The sequence below is a fragment of the Scatophagus argus genome, chromosome 1 (assembly GCF_020382885.2).
Source record: "Scatophagus argus isolate fScaArg1 chromosome 1, fScaArg1.pri, whole genome shotgun sequence".
Lineage (NCBI taxonomy): Eukaryota > Metazoa > Chordata > Actinopteri > Scatophagidae > Scatophagus > Scatophagus argus.
This window is the reverse complement of record NC_058493.1, coordinates 17008345-17029141: the sequence shown is the minus strand read 5'-3', so window position 1 is coordinate 17029141 and position 20797 is coordinate 17008345. Positions and strand designations below refer to the sequence as shown.

The following is a 20797-nucleotide window of genomic DNA, read 5'->3' as shown; positions in this document are numbered from 1 at the left end:
TTCGAGGGTTTGCTTCTCAGAGATTCTCTTGTCTTCACTATTTTACAATTTGATTCATTCTAGTAATGCAAATTATTTCAGCAGAGCTGTACAAAAAAGTTAACCTACAATGTCACCACTCCATGAGGAGATTTTTTTAATGAATAGGAAAAGATGAAGATTTCTGACATACAGTCTTTAATATTTCACTGACGACTAGTAACAGAATCTTTGAAACACTGTGGAGTCTTCTTTTTACCCGCTGTATGTAGAAACGGAAGTCTCTACTCTACTATATTAATGAAGTCTACATGGATTTGGATGGCGAACATAGACATAGTATTTTACTTTATGTTTTGTTTTTGATCATGACCTCTTTACAGCTGGTATGGGGCATTTATGAATTATTCAGGTGGAAAGCTTTTTGATTTTCACTTGGAGTTTTGCGGGAAATAAGGAACGGGTCACTTCTCAATCAGAGCTGTTGTGAGAGTCTAAATTCAAAAACATGATCATCTTCTGAGGTTTGTGCTGAGATTTTGACTGCCCTGATGGAGGAGCTGACAAACAGCACACGGTACAACACTATGTACCATGCACACTCTTCACACCACCATGAATAGCCACACTTGAATCAGTTTTCTGTTGTTACATGTTTGTTGTTTATACTAAATACTTAGCACTTAGGTAACGAGATTACATTATTAAATGCTGTGTATGCAAGAAACCCGTCTTCTGTAATCAGGTTAGAGCTGAATGGGTCTTTTACGAACCTCTATTGGGTCCTTTGATCGTTTTATTAGTAGGCCAACTAGCCCATTCACTGGTTATGTCTTTTGTTTGGCACGTAAATACTCTTGTTTCATTACAAAGTTTTAACACAGGCTGTTTAAGTAGAGAGAATTCAGGACATTCAAATCCAGATAAGACGCAGCGTTGTGTTTTATTAAAACACTTTTTTTCCTGTGCTTTTGCATGCACTATGTTTCTTTTTCAGTTGTGAAGTTTTTTTTGCCTCTGATAAATTACACACTTTGCGTGAAAATTTGCCCATCCCCCACCTCCAACCCTCATCCAATGAGGTTATTGGGTGTAGGACCCTGTGGACACTCATTCCATCCATGTAGCTGGTCACACAGCACTTTAACATCCATTAAAAGCAAAGGCAGTTGCAACAAAGCAATAATATGAAAGGTGCAAGTGTTGTCTATGCGCTAGCGTTAACGCTGTCAGGTATTACTCAATGGATGTTATTCTGTGTGGCAGAGATGTATGTGATGCCCTCCAGCAGCTGAGAAGTGCAAGCTTTCAAACACAGGAGAATTAGATTTTAAAAATTGTAAAAGCATCCTCCCACCTGCTGAGACAGACAGACGGATAGAGAGACAGAGAGATTTCTAGCGTCAATCCCCAATCATTATGACCTGGGGTTGATATTACAGAGGGAGCCTTAGGATAGACATAAAGTTTATCACATATTTCTCTCCATCTTCCCAACTATCTCTCAGCTGCTGAATGATGCCTTAAGTTAATTTTACTGCTCAGTATAACTTTAGGACTGTGTTTACTCACTGCTATTCCATGCGGTGGTCCTCATTCAGTCATCATTTAATTTATCTGTTCATTTGTCAGCAGCAGTTATGTGTGTAGCGAGTAGTTCAATAAACCTTAAAGAAGAGGATGACATGTTTGTTTGCGTGTGAAGTATTACGGTCACTGTTGAGACTACAACCTCCAGACAGAATTGACTGATTGCTTATCATTAAGGGTTATGAAGGGTGGTAAACAAAGGTAAATTCAATGTGAGTTAAATTCCGTTACTCTGTAGTGAATGTGTAATCACTTTAATTCATCTTGTGTACTAATTTCTGTCTTTATGCTGTGTATTTTATTTTGATGTGTATGCTCAGTGTTTTTGTGCTCCTTATTGATGTATTTAAATTTAAAAAAAATGAATGAGATGTGTGAGTCTATGTTGTAGGTTAAAACCAGCAGAGCTAAAAGTAACCTTATCATAGTTGGAAATGCTGACAAGAAAAAGAAGTGAGAGAAAGTGAGACAAATGCTGGGGTGTACAGATGGGCTCATGGGGTAGTTAGGATCAGACAAATCATGTTTAAGCTCTTAAGGCTTGATATCTGACTATCCATTCTCAAAATCCGCAAGTTAGCTGAGGGCCTGAACATATGATATCAATCAAAGTTTTCTTCAGAGGAGGAGAAATTACCTGCAGGTCAAACTGCAGAGGTGCCTTTGGGGGGATAAAACCAGATTTAAATGTGATAAAGTTGTCGTCACCATAAAATTCAACAAAAAAACATGGTACACATTTAATTTGATTGTTCTACTCTGATTTTCTCACATACTGATGTGGTATTTCACTCCAACTGAACAATAAATCAACTGGTGCTGTCTTGCATAACTGTGAATCTTTTAAGGTCGCAAAAAAACATCAATACATTGACGTTCATTGTTATCAGAGGTCTTTCTCTGTTGGCCATTTGACCAACACTGATCTGAGATGAGTATTTTGTGTACACTGTTGTCTCAGTTATTTTATAGCTGATACACAGACAAAACACAGGTATATTTCTGCCATACTTCTTTACTTTCGGTTCAGTCGGTGCCCTTGTTTGTTATATGTCCTTGCCTGTAATAGAGAGATTTTTTTAATGAGCCCTTTGAGGTTTCTTTTTTATCTGATCTGCGTTTTTTTCATGTCCTCCCTTTCCCTCTGGTTATCACTTTCATGCAGACATAAAGATGGCATTCTGTAAATTAAGAGCTGTGGAAATCAAAGACAGAATCACAGGAAAACAGGTACAGCTAAAGCTGAATGTGGTGGTGACAGTATTCGTATACTGCATGTCTTACTTTGTCAAAGCACAACAATAGACAGGTTTTCATTTTAGTCACTAGACTGCTACACTCCTGTCTGTGTTCTGTTGTTGTGTTGTGTGGGCGCACGTATCAATAAATCAGATGGTGCAACGACTGGCTGGAAAAAAACTGAAATTCCAGCACTGCTGAGCCTTGACGACACTTGACTGAGACAACAATGCTCCAGCTTTATTGATACTGTATTGTTAAGAAAAACCATACAGCGAGATTTGTAGGTGTAGAAAATTGACAAAAAGTGTAAAAACCTGAGAAATACTCGCACTTACAATAAAACAGAGTGATTCAGTTGTACTTCAGCTTTACATTCACCCATATATTATTGACTGTAAATAATAAGTATCATAAAAGGTAGTCCAAAGTCCAACTGAATAGGGATGAAATACATCATAACAAAACCAACAGAAGTCTAAAATGAAAAAATAAAGAAACTGGGACAGTAAAAGAAATAAAATGAATTTTATTATCATAGGTATCATTAACCTCAGTCATATAAAACGCAGAAGCAAGTGTAGTGAGCTCATCCATGAGGAAGTGCAGAAAAATAGCCCCAGGCTGTCTCTATTTGCACAACCAGCTGGCTAAATGTGCTGCACCTTACAGATCACCCGTTAAGATTAAAGAAACAAGCTCAGGGCCAGTAATGAGGCTCACCAAGACTGTAGTGAAAAATGGCTGAACAAACGAGTCAGAAACAAGAAACAACATGGTTATGAGTTTGTTAAAGGTGGGGAGGAATACACTAACCATGTTAACCATGTTTTTTGTAAGAAACTATGGTGATACTGCAGCCAGTATGTATATTTTAAATGACGTATTTGACACCTTAGAGACGGCATTGTTAGTCTATAACTTCTGTGGTGTGCTACTGACAGGAGCATGTCAGCCCTGTGTAGCCTAGCCTTCACACATTTTTCCTTTTTTAACAAGTCCACATGCTGCAGCATTAGTTATTTAGGCTACCCTTTACAGCATTCAGCATTCAGGATGTTCCATCCTGCTGATCAAATTGTATCCCACACTTCAGAAGGGGAAGCTAAGAAGTTTATGTTATTTCGACACCTGCTCATTCATCACTCATCAGCTCAAGGTCACACACTCAGTGTGGTGTTCATCAATCATAGTGACCAGTTCACGTTAGCTGCCTCCCCTTTAGGAGTCCAGTTATGGGGATAGCAAATGACCAGATGATAAAGCAAAGACTCTTCTTGTAAACTTGACACTCTATAGGTTACTCACTGACTCAAATCAGGACATGGAGTAAGGTACAAAGTCAGGGAATTGACTCCCAAAGAGAACTAAACAATGGCTAACAATTCCAGATCCCAGCTGGTTAATCTGCATCATTCTCAAAAGCACCAAAGACAGTGTGTTGTCTTCACAACACAGGAAAGATAGCTAAATGTGTTGACTGTGCGCAGCTCTAGGCAAGGTACAGCTGTTTCAGTGCACCATCCAAAAATGAACTCACCAACCAAAAACAAATGTTTTTCAGTATTTCAGAATGAAGAGCCACAGTGATTGCTTAGAGGTCCAGCGAGTCCAAGTGTTGAACCTGAGTTTGGCGATTCAGACGGACTGGCAAAGGAACTCTCAGTACAGAAATATGAAAGTTAAGTTGTTCTGTGTTTCAGCTCTGTAATCAGAGCGTAACAGATGTGCTCTTACGTCTCACACATTGCTTTGAAAAGATCACATCCTGCTCTATACTCATGAGTCAGGACTGACTATGCCACAGAAAGAATAGGTTGAGGCAGAATTTTATCTAACATTAATTCCTACAACAATACAATGAAATATATAATAAGCTCAAGAAGTCTCTGCTATGTAGCAAAAAAGTGAAACAGCCCAGTCCTTATCGCTGCAGACCAGATGTCCCATGAAAGCACATGACAGGGGACTTTTTGCACAGTGTTGGTTTGCACCTCAGGCCAGGCAGACTGGCTGTAGGCTGGCTGCTGATGGCAGGCACTGCCCTCTGTACCAGACTGACAAAGCACTGCCTGACGGCTAAATCATGTTTCATCAGAAGATCCAAAAGCTTTCTAAAACTTTATAATCTTATGAAAAAAAAAAAGACATAGTTTTACAACACTGTGTGACCTTGCAATTTATGATCAAGTTTTGTTTTTCCATGCTAGAAAATGTGACTAATGCCCTAGAGGCAAATTAACCCACGACCACCCATTGCAGGACCACATACACTATGCAGTACACATATTTTTCAACAAAGGCACCACATCTACCTTCAGATACCTGCAGATGACAACAGAAAGAGTTTTGTAAAGAAGCAATTCTAGAGCTGTGATGCACCAATTGTTGTTCTCAGTATACAATTTAGCTGAGAAATCCACATGCAAATACAAACTACTTAAAAATAGACAGGATGTATTTTTTATGCCAAGCATTTGCATTCGAGAGGCATTTGTGAATATTTGACGGTTTAGACACCAAGTGGGGTTGAAGAACTTCAGAACATTAGACATCAGCTGCTCCATAATAAAACTGAAATGAAACAAATGACAAAGAAAAGCAGCAAGCCCTTACATTTTGGAAGTTGCAACCAACAAATCAAAATAGTTGGCGTACAAGATAAATGGAAAGTCATAGATTCAAGAGGCAAGATACAGCCAATGTTTTAGCATTTTTCTGTGAAAAATCACTTACAGCATTCTTCAACTTTCAAAGTTGTTCCAAATAGGTTATCTGTCAACAACATTTCTGTTGACCAATCGTTTACACATCTACACACCACAGAAAGCAAGTTCTCAAGAAATAAAAAGAAGCTCTTCAGCTTCACTTATGCTTTGTCATGACCTTGAGACATTTGGCACTCAAATGCCAGAAACAGCGGAAGATAACTGAGTCCTGTGGAGACTTATTCTTCTTCTCACCAGGTACTAAGATGCTGCTTGACAGCCACCGTTCAGAGTCTTAAATCTTTCTCTTAAAGCCAGCGTGGAAAAGGTGGAGGGCATTGAGAACTTGGGAATAAAACACTTTTACAACCTCTTCATTTGGTGAACATGATCAAATGTTTGCTCACTGATGTAAACCCAAACAAAGTCAGAAAGCCCACTCCTCCCCATCTAAAAATTTTTAGATGGGAAGAAGTGCTTATTTAAATAAATACAACTTAATTAATAATTATACACCATCTGCCCAAAGCCCAGCCTAGTGTTCTATGTCAGAATTAATAAGGCTTTTGCACCTTGTTTGTGGCACATTTTCACAGTTTGTTTGTGATCTGAAGCACACTATGAAAGGTGCTTCCTGCTTTATTGCACATGCATTGTGATGGAGGATTTTGCAAGTAATGTGAGAAGATATGATAAGTGTGACTGGAATTATTAAGTTTCACATAATTTGCGTGGGACAAATTTACATGGAATATTTCTCTGAAGAGCAAGTACAAAAAAAGCAGGTGAAAAGAAGTGAGGCCTGTGCTGAGGGAGAGAGACTTCTCATGCACCTGTTATTATCTGAGTATTCAATTTGAAAGTGAAAAGTGAAATTCAGAAAAATTACATGAAGCATCTGGCTTAAATGGAAAGGAAATGACAAATAGCAGCAGATGAAAATATTAGTTAGTAAGTCAGACGCTGTGTGGAGAGATGAGGAGGCTGTAATGTTCCTTAAATAAATACATGAAACAAACAAATGCCAAACAAATAATAACAATTTTGACCTTTAATTGTTGGCAGGGTAGGTTAGTATTAAAACATCAAACAAATATGCACTGTTAAGGATTTGTAATAGTAAAAAGAGAATTACTGTGTCTCAGTTTTATGCTTCCACACAACAGTTAAGGAGCAATTTACATCAGGGTCAGTCCAAACTCATCACATGGTGCAATGACTATCACCTGAAGCTTTGTATCATCAAAACCAATGAGCTTGTTTTGGACTACAGTGCTTCAAAGAAGCTACAAATTGTGTACGTGGATGCTAATCACACATCTTAATTGACCCATACAGTCAGCACTGTTTCCTCAGTGTCACCAAATCTATATCTGACCAAAGGTGAAATATGGTTACCATTTCCTCTTCTATTCCTGAGTTGTTCTGTTGAATAATGGCCAGAAAACACTTAATCATTTTATCATATTAGGCATTTGTGTGAAATTGTTGTCATAATTAAGAAATGAATTCTTGAGTTCGGCTAAAACAGTGTTTTGTGAGCTCACAGTGACCTTTAACCCAAAAACATTATGCTTCATCAAGAGACATAAATCATATCCAAAAAGGACTTCATTTTTGTTTTACCAATTACAAATCCAGCAGGTTTCCACAGGATGAAGAACACAGATGTTCTCTGCAATTATTACAAATGACAGCAGGAGCCCATAAAACACTTGTTCTGAGTGAGCACAGCTTAAGTGAGACAAACCGCAGACAAAGTGTTTCAGTGGCGCATTCAAGGATGCTCATACAACAACCTTTTTAATGGAAGAAAGATAACATCATAACATTGTTTTTTTAATTCGAAATGCAATACACTGTGGCAGATAACAGATACAGTTTCTTTTGTAAGAGTGACGATTAATGATGAGTGATGGTTGGGAAACTGTATGTTGATAGAAGATCTTAGACTTAAATCTAGATCTTCCATCAAAATATATTTTAACTCTGATGAATCTTGTTTCGAGGCCACAGTAATTCGCTTCTGTCTCATTGGGTTTCACCCCATAATCCATCTCCAACCTCTCCCATCATAACCTCACATCAGCAACAGTTGACTCAATAAAGACAAATCGAATACTGAGAGTCCACTGTCTTATAGACAGAAAGATCTACTGAGAGGAGGGAAAAAAATGCAGCTTCCAAATATAACACTTATGCAATCTATTTTAAGGTAGTAAACTTTTACTGAATATATTGAGGTTGGTGAGGTTTTGGGTTGTGAACAGATTGGCTTTGTGCACTGACTGCAGGTGAACCACACATGGTCTGTAGTCTGGCAGTCCAGTTCACGAGGGCAGTAAGAGGGTTGTAACATGTCTAACATTTGACGTCTTGAAACTTTTTGTCCCCTACTGGTCAAATAATTTAACGCATTTACAAGTTTCTCATATGAGTTCATATGAATACATCACTGCTTATTAATGTATACAGATAAATGCCTTGTTGTCAACTTGATGTAAATCTCATATAGTCACAGCTGAACTGCATTGCAATCTGACTCACCAAGGTTGTTTTCATATTCTTCCTGTGGCTGCAGCAAATCAGTTGGGAAGAAACTACACTACGAACATTTGCAATAGTGAACTGATCTATTTAGTAGAAACTGTCAGGGGACGACCTTTCAATCGACACTCTTGTAAGAGGCTTTTACATAACTAATTTATTCGCTTTGTGATTATTTTGCCCTCTGGAGTCAGAATAATTAATTGTTTTCATTACCAAACATTCTCCAGTGCATTCATATCCCTATATTTCAATAACTTCTTGATTTATTGGAATTACCACCAAGAATATGGGGGTTGTTCTGTTTTACCCCTCCTACACTCACTCTCTCTCTCTGCACGTCTCTCTGTCTGCGTCCCTGCCTACAGGCTACAAGCTGAAAATGCTGACTGATGAATCTGGCTTGTAATAAATCTACAGCGCGATGTTTATAGAGACCATGGTTACATTAATTTCATATTTATCAATTATGGAGAACAGTAAAGACTCTTCTCTTTATTTCAATGGATGCCAATTTAAGAATTCACAAACACCTTTCAGGGAGCTGGGCTATTATAGGCATACATCTCTCAGTCTATAAAGATTCCCATTGTTCTACCAAGCTCCTCAATGAGTAAGTCATGAAATTTTGCCAACCTAACAAGACTAAAATATTTCTGCAAATTCTATTTATGTATTTATTGTTTTACACGAGACCCAGACAAACCAGTGGATACTAGTGGATAATATCTGATATCGGCTTGTCACATTTCCTTCCCATCCCTGTACACTTCAGCACTTTTCTGCCCGCCATCCTTTCCCAACAGTTCTAACCCATCCTGTCACTTGAGCTTTCACTCCACACCCAGCAGTGTCCCTCAGCTGTTCCTGCAGTTCCCCAGTCACCTGATCACCATGCCAGCACACCTGCCTCTCATTCACCTTAATTAGCCACTCAGTTTATGCCAACAAACAGGAGTCTTCTGGCTGATTCTTGTCATACCACTACAGAAGTGAGTCCCAATTTGCTGAGAGAAGAGCATCACTGCCCTCTCTTTTGTTGGGTAAATATTCAGTGTCAACTCAACACATGAACGGGCTTGCATAACGAAGATTTTTTTTTTAAATATGTAAGAAAAATTACAAAGCATTTTAATAATCACCTATGACTAAATCATGCCACATTTGTCAGAAAAAGTATGAAAAAAAGAGGGGAAAAAGGAAAAAAGAGAGGGCTCAAATTAAACAGAATCAAACAGCCCAAGCAGCACTGAAGCAAATCCTGCAGGTCTCTGCACACGAAGCCCATTTTAAAAAGTGAGATTTTCACATAATTCTCTGAGTAGTGGAGACATTCAAGTCAATATAATGATTATGCATTGATAACTTTTAGCATTTAATATATTCTAATACCTTTATGAGACCCATTTAGACATCTAATAACTTGTTACATCACACTATTCACTCAATACTTAAATAAAAAGGGAATATAAGAAAAAAAAAGGAATTTATCTTGTGAGAAACAAGGTTGCCGTCTTCTAAAAATGCATCAAAAGAGTCTTTTAACTGTTCTTTCTCCCAGAGCACTGAGCACTTTAAAGGGACTGGAAATATGTTTGAGCGTAACATGTGCTCTTTGGAGCTGCATACCTCAGCCTGCATGCACAAGCACAAATACAAGCACAAGCATGCATACACACCCATACACACCCATATACACGCATGTGCTTCCACTCATTTATTACACTCCCGCACTCATTGTGGCCATGGAATATCAAATCGGATAAACACCCAAATATAACTATGATCTGAGCATCAATGGAAACCCTGACTTACTGAGCTGCTCAACAGCCTTGACGGGTGGATTTGCTTGAAGCCATCTTGGGAGCAGTCGCTACCATTTGCAGCTAAGTCATCATGTGTTAATGAGGAGCTCTCGCAGGCCTCATGGCCATTCAGTCAGACTGTACTCTGGTAATACACTTCCTTCGAGGTCAGATCAAGCCAGGAAACAATCTGCCTTTTCATGAGCATCCCATTATAACAGGTCTCTGTAAAAACAGCATTTCTGTCATACCAGGCATTCATACACGTCTCACACAGTTTGCTGGGTTTTGTCTTTAATAACATGAATCACACTGGTTATACGTTAATCATCAAGGATTTCACATCTAGTTTGAATTTTTTGTTTTGACAGCATTTTTTGACAATTCATGCACTCAATAGTTAATCACAAAAATAATGAAAATAATCATTAACTGCAGCATAATACTGTTTTATTTATCCCTGCATAAGTATAAGCAATAGCTCGACCCCAAGGACAGCAATACATAATAAATAGATTATATAAATATATTTGGAATTTTGATAATATGCACATAATATGCACATAAAGAAATACAAATATCCCAAAGTATGTGAGCATATGTATGTTCAGTAACGTAGCTGTACAAAACCACAATGATCACACCAATTACAGCACTTTTTCATTTTTCAACTTACTTTTTAAGAGACAAGTAAGGAAAAGTACTAACAATTATTTTCCTTTCCAACATCAGATATCTTGAAGTATATCCAGAAAACGTCTTCTGCAGACTGTTACTAGTGGTAGCAGTTTTGGTTTTGGTATATCATTAAGGCAAAGAGTGTAGCAAACAGCCCTCGTGGTGGGCGTGTGTGAACCTGTCCAGTCCAACTTCCCAATAAATTCTCCTTTGCTGTCTGTACTTAATACAAGAAAGAGCTCAGCCAGTTTGTGTGCTGTTGCCACATTGCTCTGTCCTGATAACAGACCACTTAACTTCATCACACAGTCAGAGTGGTGGAATATTTCTGTCTCCTCTCTGAGTGGGAAGCTGACACCAGAGACATCACTTTTGACGGTCCACAGTGAGTCAGCTGCAGTAAATGTTTCATTCTCACATGCAGTAATGCTACGTGGTGTGGGAGCTCGCACTGGTCTTATGGTGCACTAAAACAGTTCAGAGCAAGTCACAGCTCCGTACTAAAGAATGCAGGAGTCAAAATATACTCTTTCTGCACTCTTCTCACAACACAATATGAAATGTATTTTTAGCTATGTTGAAAGTACACCATTGACTGTCTGCCCGAAGCTCACTGGCTGTTGACGCCGTCTGCCACTTACAGACTGGGATTATGGGTCTATATTTGCAGCAGATGCATTCAGAGCAATTATCTGAGAAACAGAGACAATATGGCGCGTACTAAAAGTGACAAGTGATTTTGTTGGAGCAGCTTTTTTATTGCTGCAAATATATGACATTAACAGTCTTCTCCAACATTAGCCCCAAAAGATTCTGTTGTCAGCGATGACTCTGGACTCCCAGACTCCCAAACCCAAAAGCACTCATCACTTAAGCTGTTGGTATTAATCTGATCTCTGTCATGTCCCTGAAGTTTATGTCAGGAGTCTGGAAACAGGTCCACAAACCGAAAAGAGGACAAATAACTAAATCACTTGATAATGATACTGTCTGACTGTGCATGAGCTCATGAGAGAATGACTGCAAGGAAGTGAAAAAAGTAAAAGAAAAAAAAAAAACTAATTACAGAATGACTGTCCTAGTTTCGAAAGTGGCATGACGAGACAAGGAGCTGCAGCTAGTTTTTAAGGGATGAATGCGACATTTTATCAATTTTCTTTCAGTTGGAGAGTTTGATGAGAGGACTTATGTCAATCTCATCAGAAGCTACAGCTTCATTTAGCTTAGCACAAACAGTGAAAACAGGGGAAACAGCTCTCTGGCTCTATCCAAAATCCACATCTCAAACCAAAGTGTAAAAGCAACATGTTGCGGCTTCATGCAGGTTACATGTGGGAGTATTTCTTGACTGGGTGTAGTTACAGCTGATTTGCTGCAGGCGCAACTGAAATATAAGCGGCTTGAAATAAAGCACAAGGCAAGCTTTATAACACGTGTGAGAGTGATCTTTTTGATAATCATCTTTAATTTTAGATAAAGGTTTCCAAAAATGTTCCCAAAACATGGCCGTTTTTAGCACAAATCTAACAAGAAATTAGCTTCTCTGTCAGAGAAACTGTTGAAACGCATACTTCGGAGCTAAGTCACTGGGGGCACCTGTACAAAGCTTTGCCCTGCAGACGCCTTTGGGTGCCAAGCTGAAATGGAGAACCTGCCTCCAGGAGGAATGTTTACCCAAGCTTAGCACAGAGCCCTTATTGCTCACAGCAGCATGAGTCGATCTCTGTCTGCATTTCATTTGTGCACCAGCTCTGTGCCATTTCAGATTGGGACCTGCCCAAAATGAGCCCTCCTGTGATGACAAGAATAGCTTCTTTTAAAGACGCAGAAGAGAGAGAAATTAACTGTGTGTGATCAAGTGTAAAGTAACTGTGCACCAGGAGTGGAGGAAAGGCTTGAAGGAATTTGAGAAAAAGGATTCCAGGCATTCCTCAAAGAACAAGATGGAGTTAAATAATGTATAAGGAGCAGAGAAATGGACTCAAACTGTTTCATAAATATCCTCAATTAACTTGGATAAAATATCTGAAGCATGAATGGACCGACAGACCAGCTTCTTCAGTCGTAGTCAGACATGCTCCAGCACGGAAACTGAATAACATAATGTGTTGGAACTGAATTTTACTGCAGATTTTTCTTTCAACTGCCGGCACTAAACACTTTTTCACTCTCAGTAAGGGTGCGTAACGTTGTGTCACACTATATTCTCAGGTGGAGTGCAGTTTGGCATATGAGCAGCTTTTCTAAAGAATATGTAGCTGGTTTCAGCACAATCCAACATTCAAATTAACCTCAATGAAGCTACAAGCACGTATTTAACAGCATTAATGAATGAAACATCAGGTTCTTTCACGGCCTGCAAACCACTGGATCAGTGGATATTATAAACCTCTATCGCATTTTTATCTATCTATGGTAGAATTATAATATATATATATATAGCAGCCTACATGTATCTCTTGTTTATGTAAGGCCATTTTAAAATATGTTAGGTTACAGCCTCACTGTACTTCGTCCTCTATCACACCCTCCAAATAACCCAGTCTCAAGCAGACGATAGAAGTTCCTGTTGTAACCATATAAAAAAACCAAACCAAAACAAACACACCTCGTTACGAAATAAAAGTTAGGATATTAAAACTTTCCATCAAGGGAGGTGTACAGGTAAGGCGATGGAGGCTTTACCTTGTATGTGCTGGTTGACCACATTCTCCAGCCGATCGAGCCTCTCCATGATCCGGATAGTGTCGCCTCTTTTGTCACCTTCTAACTTTCTCTCCTGTAAAGGCATCGGGACTTTGATGTAAATGTTGGCGATGTAATTAGTAACCCATCCTACATAGAGCAGGCAAACAATGTTGGTCATGCCGCTCAGGATCACGCATGTGGACACCAAAGTTTTGGTTCTCCTGGTGCAAGCCATGCCGACATCCCTCCATACAGCCTGCAGTATCCCGTCAAACCGGAGCACAGGGCGACAGTCGCCCGCAAAAATCCTGGAAAAATGAAGTTATTTCCAGCGACTGTGCAGCGATGCGATATCCGAAGCGCAGAGCCTTTACTTCAAAAGTGGCGTGCGTTTTTGTTTTTATTTTTTGGCAGTGGCGAACCGCAGGTTAATACCAAATATCTACAGGTGAAGGTTCCCTCTCTCAATCCATTGCAAACCTCCTTCGGCTCCAGTTGCATTTGAGGATCAAGGAAACGGGAGAGACACCGAGCATCCTGCAGCAGCCAATGGGAGAGATGGCGAGGACTGACAGCCGCCCCTGCTGCACGCGTTCCCGCTGCGCACTGATCCACTGTGAAAGTGGATCCGATCTGATCCGATTCCCATCGAGCAAGGCACAAAGTGTTAAAACCTATTTCTGACCAAACAGTGACATATTTTCGCCACACTGACCTCACACTGCACATCTGACGTGATTTCTTCCCCGTGGCCAGTGAGACAAATGCAGCTGAAGCGCAGATTTTCTCAGAGTTGTTGGGTTTTTTTTTGTTTTTTTAATCAGAATTTCGTGAACGAGTTGGAAACACTTTTGGAGTAATTTGCCATCAGATGTTTCAACAAACGTGGAGTAAATTTATTACTGCAATACTGAATCAAACCACAAGATAGAGACAACGGATCTCAATGGGAAATCAAGGTGTGGTGGGGTCATGTTATAGGTCTGGCTCTGGTCCAGCTCACTATGAGACGCACAGGATGCAGAGGAGGCTGCACTCATCTCACATGCTGCTGCAATTAGAGCCGAGCGGGGAAAGATAGCAGGCAGGGTAATTACAGCAGCCCTGCTCAGAGGAAAAATACTGCAGACAAACTGAACATGAAGACCTGCAGCACTTCAACCTGGTGAGAGGCAAAGAAATCATTGTTCTACAAAAACTGTACATTTCGATGTTGATTATGAATCTTATCTTAAAAGATATTCAGTTATGAGGGATGTTTTCGTCGCACAGGTCCACTTTTTGTAGAGTGAGGTGAAGGCACCTACACAACCTGCATGTTTCTGCAGCTGAGAAGGGGAATGGGGCTCATCAAATGGTCGAGCAGAAAGGGAAACAAGCTTAAAATGTAGCCGAATTTTTGCGCCCACGTTCACTCTCCATGCACTAATTCACAAATCTGCAGGAGTGTAATGCTTGGTGCACCGGAGCCTCTGGATTTATGTGTGTCTGACAGCTGCCACTTAATTTTTTTCTTTTGTGTATCTGAGGCTGGTTGGCCTGTCGTTTACTGCAGAAAAACCTGCAATCATTTTATTTGTCTATGGACAGCTTACATTTGTCTGTTACTGAGGATCCTGTAAGTGCACATGGAAACTGCATTATGTGAATGGATATGAGGTTTTTCCTGTATTTCCCCCCAAATTCTTGATTGTGTTTTGACAGTATTTTCCAGTATCATCTTCACCAGATGATTATTTGCTAATAACAGCCATTGTCATCCAATGTGCCAGACAGCTACGGCTCAGCAGGCTGCCAGAGTGAATGTATTATATTTGATGACAAATAAATAAATATTGCATCAATATAATACATGAATTATTTTGATAGATGGAATAAACCGCCTTTTTATGATAGCTGATTTGACGGCATGTTTGTGAAGTTCGACAGGGAAAGACACCAATACAAACACTGGCAAGTACTTTGTTTGCAGTAATATCAACAATCACGCCTTTCCAGAGCAAAATATAACTGAGTCGTGTATTTGTGGCTGACTTCTATTTATTATAGAGGAAATATGCCATGTAAATCAGCAAATGTAACTTTTAAAGGTGGCGTTTAACGTAGGACCTGATTATTTTCAACTCCAATGCATACTGTTGCTTCACATTAAAAACATGAACATGAATTTAGTCTTTCCTCCGTAATCAACACCTTTGTCCTGTGTGCTCCGCTGCAGTCATTTATGGATGTGAGATGACCAACACACGAGCAGGCGGCCCATTCATCTCAGCTAAAAGACCTGCCAGAGTGGAAAAAAGTTTGCAATGTGTGAAGGTTTTTCTCTACTTGCTTTTTATGTGGATGTGAAGAAAAAGTACTCTGTTGTACTCATTTGATCTCACCTTCACCCACAAGATGCAATTGAAAGTCCATAAACTGGAGAATTTTGGGCCCTTCAGTCGATGGCACAAACTCTCTTTTCCTGAAGGCTCATCATTAAAAAATAAGAGGAAAAAAATAATAAAAAACTGTTTGAAGATGTCAGCCTGGTCTTTAGGACAATTAACACCCTTCATCACTAGTTCTGCCAGTAATTGATTAGGTAGTTGCTCTATAAAACTGTCAGGAATGTCCATCATCCTTTGATGCAAAGCAGCAAACGCTCACATTTAAGAAGACAAGTCCATTTTATTTATATATCTCAGAAACACAAATCACAGTTTGCCTCAAGAGAATTTACAGTCTGTACAGATTACAACACACTCTGCCCTTAGATGAGTTTTTTCATATTATTCATATCATATCATATTTCACATTCACATCACTGAAAATATACTTTTGAAATATGGGCTGAGAAATATTGTGTTGAAATTTGAGAAAGATTTAATTATTCTAATCAAGTCTTGGGTTCGTGCAGCTGAAGTTCAAATGGCTCATGTGATTCTTCTCAGACTGCAGACATGTGCACAGCGTGGAGATGAATAAAATTAAAGTGGATTGAAATTATAATGAGAAAATTATATCTCGGCTCACACCGGATAGTCACACTGAAGGACTGATTCAAAGATTAGCTTGTTTTCTAACTAACAGTGTGGTACACTGTGATATATGAGCATCACTGGTGAGTAGCTTCAACTCTGGTTTCACTTTATTTATGACCCTCTTGTCTGTTTAAAGAGCAGCACCTAAAAACAAAGCTTGTCCTTGGGAGTACAATCACTAAAAGTCCCTGTAACACAAAGTGTTGTCACGAAGACAAACACAAAGTCATGTCCACATTTAATTGACAAGCCATAGACACCTGCGGGTGTTAGACCTGCAACTTCTATCGATTTCTTTTGAATTGGAGCCAATCTCAGGGACTCTTTGAGGTTGGTATCAGGGGCCTATGAGGCTCCCACTGAGAGATCAGCCAAGCAGCTGTCGCATTTAGTCTGAACGAATGGTCTTCTTTCGGGCTGATTAATTAATGTGTGTGAGAGGTTATCCTATAATCATCACAGTGAGGTCCCAGAGACGAAGACGCCACTGCTGTGAGTTCCTCAGCTGTGGAGACAGCGAGCATTAATCAATGAGCCACATGCTCAACGTATAAGCATTAGGCGCAGGAAACACGGGAACATGGGTAAGATAAGTAAATGATTGTGATAAATTTTTAAACCCTCTGCTATAATCACACTTTTAATAAAGAGCTTTAAACTAAAGAGAATTTGTCAATAAAAATTTTGTCCACATTGAGGCAGGGATTTTGGAAAAGACTCTGAATCCCTGCCAGCCTCAAAAGGTGCGGTTCTGAGGTTGACCTCCTGACTGTCTGAGAATCCCCCTATTAAAGGATAGAAATGGTTGGCACAAATCCACTCTTCATATGGTGTAGGAGGCTGACCCTTTACTCTGAACTCTCTTTGTGTGGGGGCTGACAAGAAAAAAGAAATTTCCCCCGAGACCCAGACTCACTTTCAATTAATTTATGTTTAACCGCTGCACACTACTGATTGTTGTACAGAGGCCTGAATAAAGGCTTTTAATTTGAATTTCAAAAAATCCTTACACTAAACCTTAAACACAAAGTCACCTTGGTGTTAAGTGAATATCAGATTTTGCCTTTATTTATAGTGTTTATTAACTTTTAACATAAGTATATTCACAGGTAGACTCATGAAAACAGTTCACTTGAACATACTGCAGGTCAGCATCTATAGCATCTATGTCTCTACACCTCTCACAGACTTTAACAGACAGGCAGGCAGGCGCTAATGCAGCCATAATAATCTACACATGCACACATGCTATTTTGTTTGACTTTTTTTTTTGTACATGAACAAAATATTTTGACATCTTCTCTGCAGTCAAATCAAAAGAAAATTTCATAACGCCACACGACACACACCAGCCTTTCTCTCTCATCAGGGCCCATATATGAAAAGTTGCATGTATGCTGTTATTCTCATAAAACATGTACACAAGAATCAACTGAATGCAGTTTTGTTCAAGCACACTGCACTTACACTTACTTGCCTTTTCAGTCTCCATCTGAATTTTTTTTATCACCTGCAACTAAGGTGGATCCAAGTAATATTAATAGTCTTCACTGCCAACAGCTGAAGAGCAAAGACTCATATTAGAGAAGCTTTTCTTTTACTCTACACTGCATTGTGATTATTTGTATTTTAAATAAGTCCTCATATTAAGTGAAGCTGCTGCAAAACTATATTTCCTGATGGAGACACAGGGATTTTGAGATGAGAATCACAGTAGGTTCAAGCTTCATTTATTTATAGAGCCTTTCATCACAAGTACGTCTCGAAGGACTCCACAGAGAGAAAATGCGAACCTCTCCAGATCTTTCTAATCACAATCATTCACATGACAAAGTGAAATGCTGTAATACATGATGAAACAAGTGAAATGCAAGGCAGCAAACAAAACACAAGACTCAGAAAAGCCTCACACGTCTAATTAATCTACAAGAGGTGGACACAACTTCACAGGTGCCCGTTCAGTCGAATGCCGTTCAATTCAACAATAAACGCTGAATCTTTTGAATCTTTCTCTGGTAAACTATACTTTTTGATCTTTAGATTGGCTTGAATTGCAACAGACAGTGTGGAGCTGGTGGAGACAAAACACAGTACACACCTTACAGTTGAGACTGTTGAGTTTAATACACTTGTTGGTAGTTTCATTTATTTTTTATGTGGCGTACATACATGTGCCAGCCCACTTTGTTACACATGGAAGCAACATAACAGTAGAGGGATCTGGTAAAGCAAAGTTATTTTATTGCAACTTGGATAAATCATATTCTAAGATAAACCACCAAAGATAAAAGAGCCTGTGGGTGCTTTTAAAAGCAAATGCATAAATATTAACAAAAAACTATTCTTACAATAAGCACTATACAACATACACAAAAAAAGAATAAAACCCCACTTCTTACCTGATGACTAATCAAAAACAGTCAAAGCTGTTCCATATTCTGTGTGTGTGTGTGTGTGTGTGTGTGTCTGCTATCATTTATCAGAACTATACTTACTAGCTAAGTCTCCTGATAATTACAGAGTGCCAGGCTTTTAATAAGTGCCTCAAATGTAATTTGTGACAGCCTGAACAAGGATTAACATTGAAAAAATAACTAGAGGTTAGATTTGAAATCCCAGCTACCCCGAGTGGCAAAATGGCCAATTATTTATCAGAACTGCATCCCAAGATAAGCGAGCTGGACCTGGATCAGGTCTCTCTTCAGCTCACCAGACAGGAAGTGGGAGGTGGGATGGGTTGTGCCATACAGGAGACCTACTCGGCAAACGTACCTGAACACTAGGAAGAAACAGAGAACTGTGTCTTTGTCTCAACCTCTGCAAATAAAACTTGCCACAAAACAAAACATTCTTTTCTTAAAGCACAGCTGAAGTTATCTCACCAGAAAGTTTGCACATGTTCCAGAAAGAATAGCAGTTAATCATCATCATATAATCAACAATAAAAACATGACTGCAGTTGTGACCTAAATCACATAATAAACAGCTTATGGTCTTTTCTCTTAAGGAAGAGCATTAAAACCTGCTTGCATCTATAGCTAATGAACAGAACTGCGCACACACAGATCTTTGATTAAGCCTCACAAGGCTCTACATTGTAATGATCACTGCAGGACTGTTGTGCAACATTGCATTAGGCTGCACAGGTTATCGGTGGCATGTGTCTACAAGTCCTGTCTGCTCCACACCAACACCAACCTTGTACCCGGGGAGACGATTTAAAATACAAAGAAACTTGTGTCCACTTGTAGGCTATAATATTCCATCACTTAAGAATAATTTCATTAATCTCATTTCTCTGTGCATTTTGCGGTCAGTGCTCTGAGTTTTAATAACTCAGGAAATTGTGTTTACAAGCTCTCAGTTCGGTGCCTTGAAAATGAAATTGCGGATGGGAGGAGGTGGGCAAGCAGGAAGAAGTCAAGTAAAGTTATCGCGGTCTGTGCCTGAGGTACAAGAGAATTAAGAAAAGTAAGCACAAGCATAAATGATGTGGTTGTGTTCCACAGTTATAAAATGAAAAGGCAGAAAACAGAGAGAAACAAGATTGTTGCTCATAGCAGGGCAGCTGTGATGATGGCAGGCCAGTGTTGACAAGGATTAGCCTCCAAACGCAGTGTTGATACAGCAACACTGAAAATACTGGCTGAGGAAAAACTGAATAAATTGGTTTGACTCAAAGACAAATTGTTTTTTAGTTATGCTGCGATGACTCAACCTCATCCTTAATCATAATAATCTCTCCAGTTAGAAAAAAAGGATTGAGTAAATAATTTAAGATGGAATTTGAATCACAACATATGCAGTTCACAGCAAAAAGGGGGTCAGATTTAACACTTAAAATTCTGAATGTAAGGAACAATGATCTGTGGTTTCAGACTCACTGCCTGACACACTGACATTAAACATTAATATTTATATTTCAGAAACTTTTTTTTTGTTTGTTTTAAATGCATTTTATTTTATTGCACTGCAGGATTTTAACACTTAAAACCAGAATTCACATTTGCCTGGTGGCCTTTTCCTCAGCACGTAAGGAGCAGAAATAAACTCATCCTGACTGACCATTATAATTGCATGGACTAACACCCAGCATAAAATCTCTTCTCTTTGCCCTACTTTCTCTATTTTAGCCTCAGATTCTTCTCATGTCTCTTGCAAGAATCAAGTGAGTTGTTTCAATGCAGCAGAGTGAAGCAGTATGCAGTACTTCACACCATTTATATAGATGTGACACAAAATGAGTTTTGTCTGTGGGTGATGATCAGTAAATCCTTTCATGGTCATGACAAAAGGCTTTGTGTGGCATTTAAGTCAATTAAGACACTTTTTTTCTGCTACACTGAATATTCTTTGTATAGTTGACTTTAATAGTGTAAGAATGATTTTCCCTTTGCCATCTCCACAGTAAATGAACAAACTAACTCTCTTTATCCCTGAACACTTATTTCTCTTAAAAACCCTCTCTATATTATACCCACCCGTGGGCACTTCAAGTTTAATCCTGATAATATGAGTTTTGTAGAAAAAACATAATCTG

At 39.1% G+C, this 20797-nt stretch overlaps 1 protein-coding gene across 1 annotated transcript in view; it reads right to left on the bottom strand.

Moving 5' to 3' along the window:
• Nucleotides 1-13967, bottom strand: part of galnt18b (UDP-N-acetyl-alpha-D-galactosamine:polypeptide N-acetylgalactosaminyltransferase 18b) — a 66010-nt gene extending 52043 nt beyond the window's left edge. Inside the window, exon 1 of the mRNA XM_046387876.1 lies at nucleotides 13232-13967. Within this exon, the coding sequence (XP_046243832.1) occupies nucleotides 13232-13469 (238 nt within the window). The 5' untranslated portion in view covers nucleotides 13470-13967. The remainder of the gene's footprint in view (nucleotides 1-13231) is intronic.
• Between the last annotated feature and the right edge of the window lie 6830 nt (nucleotides 13968-20797).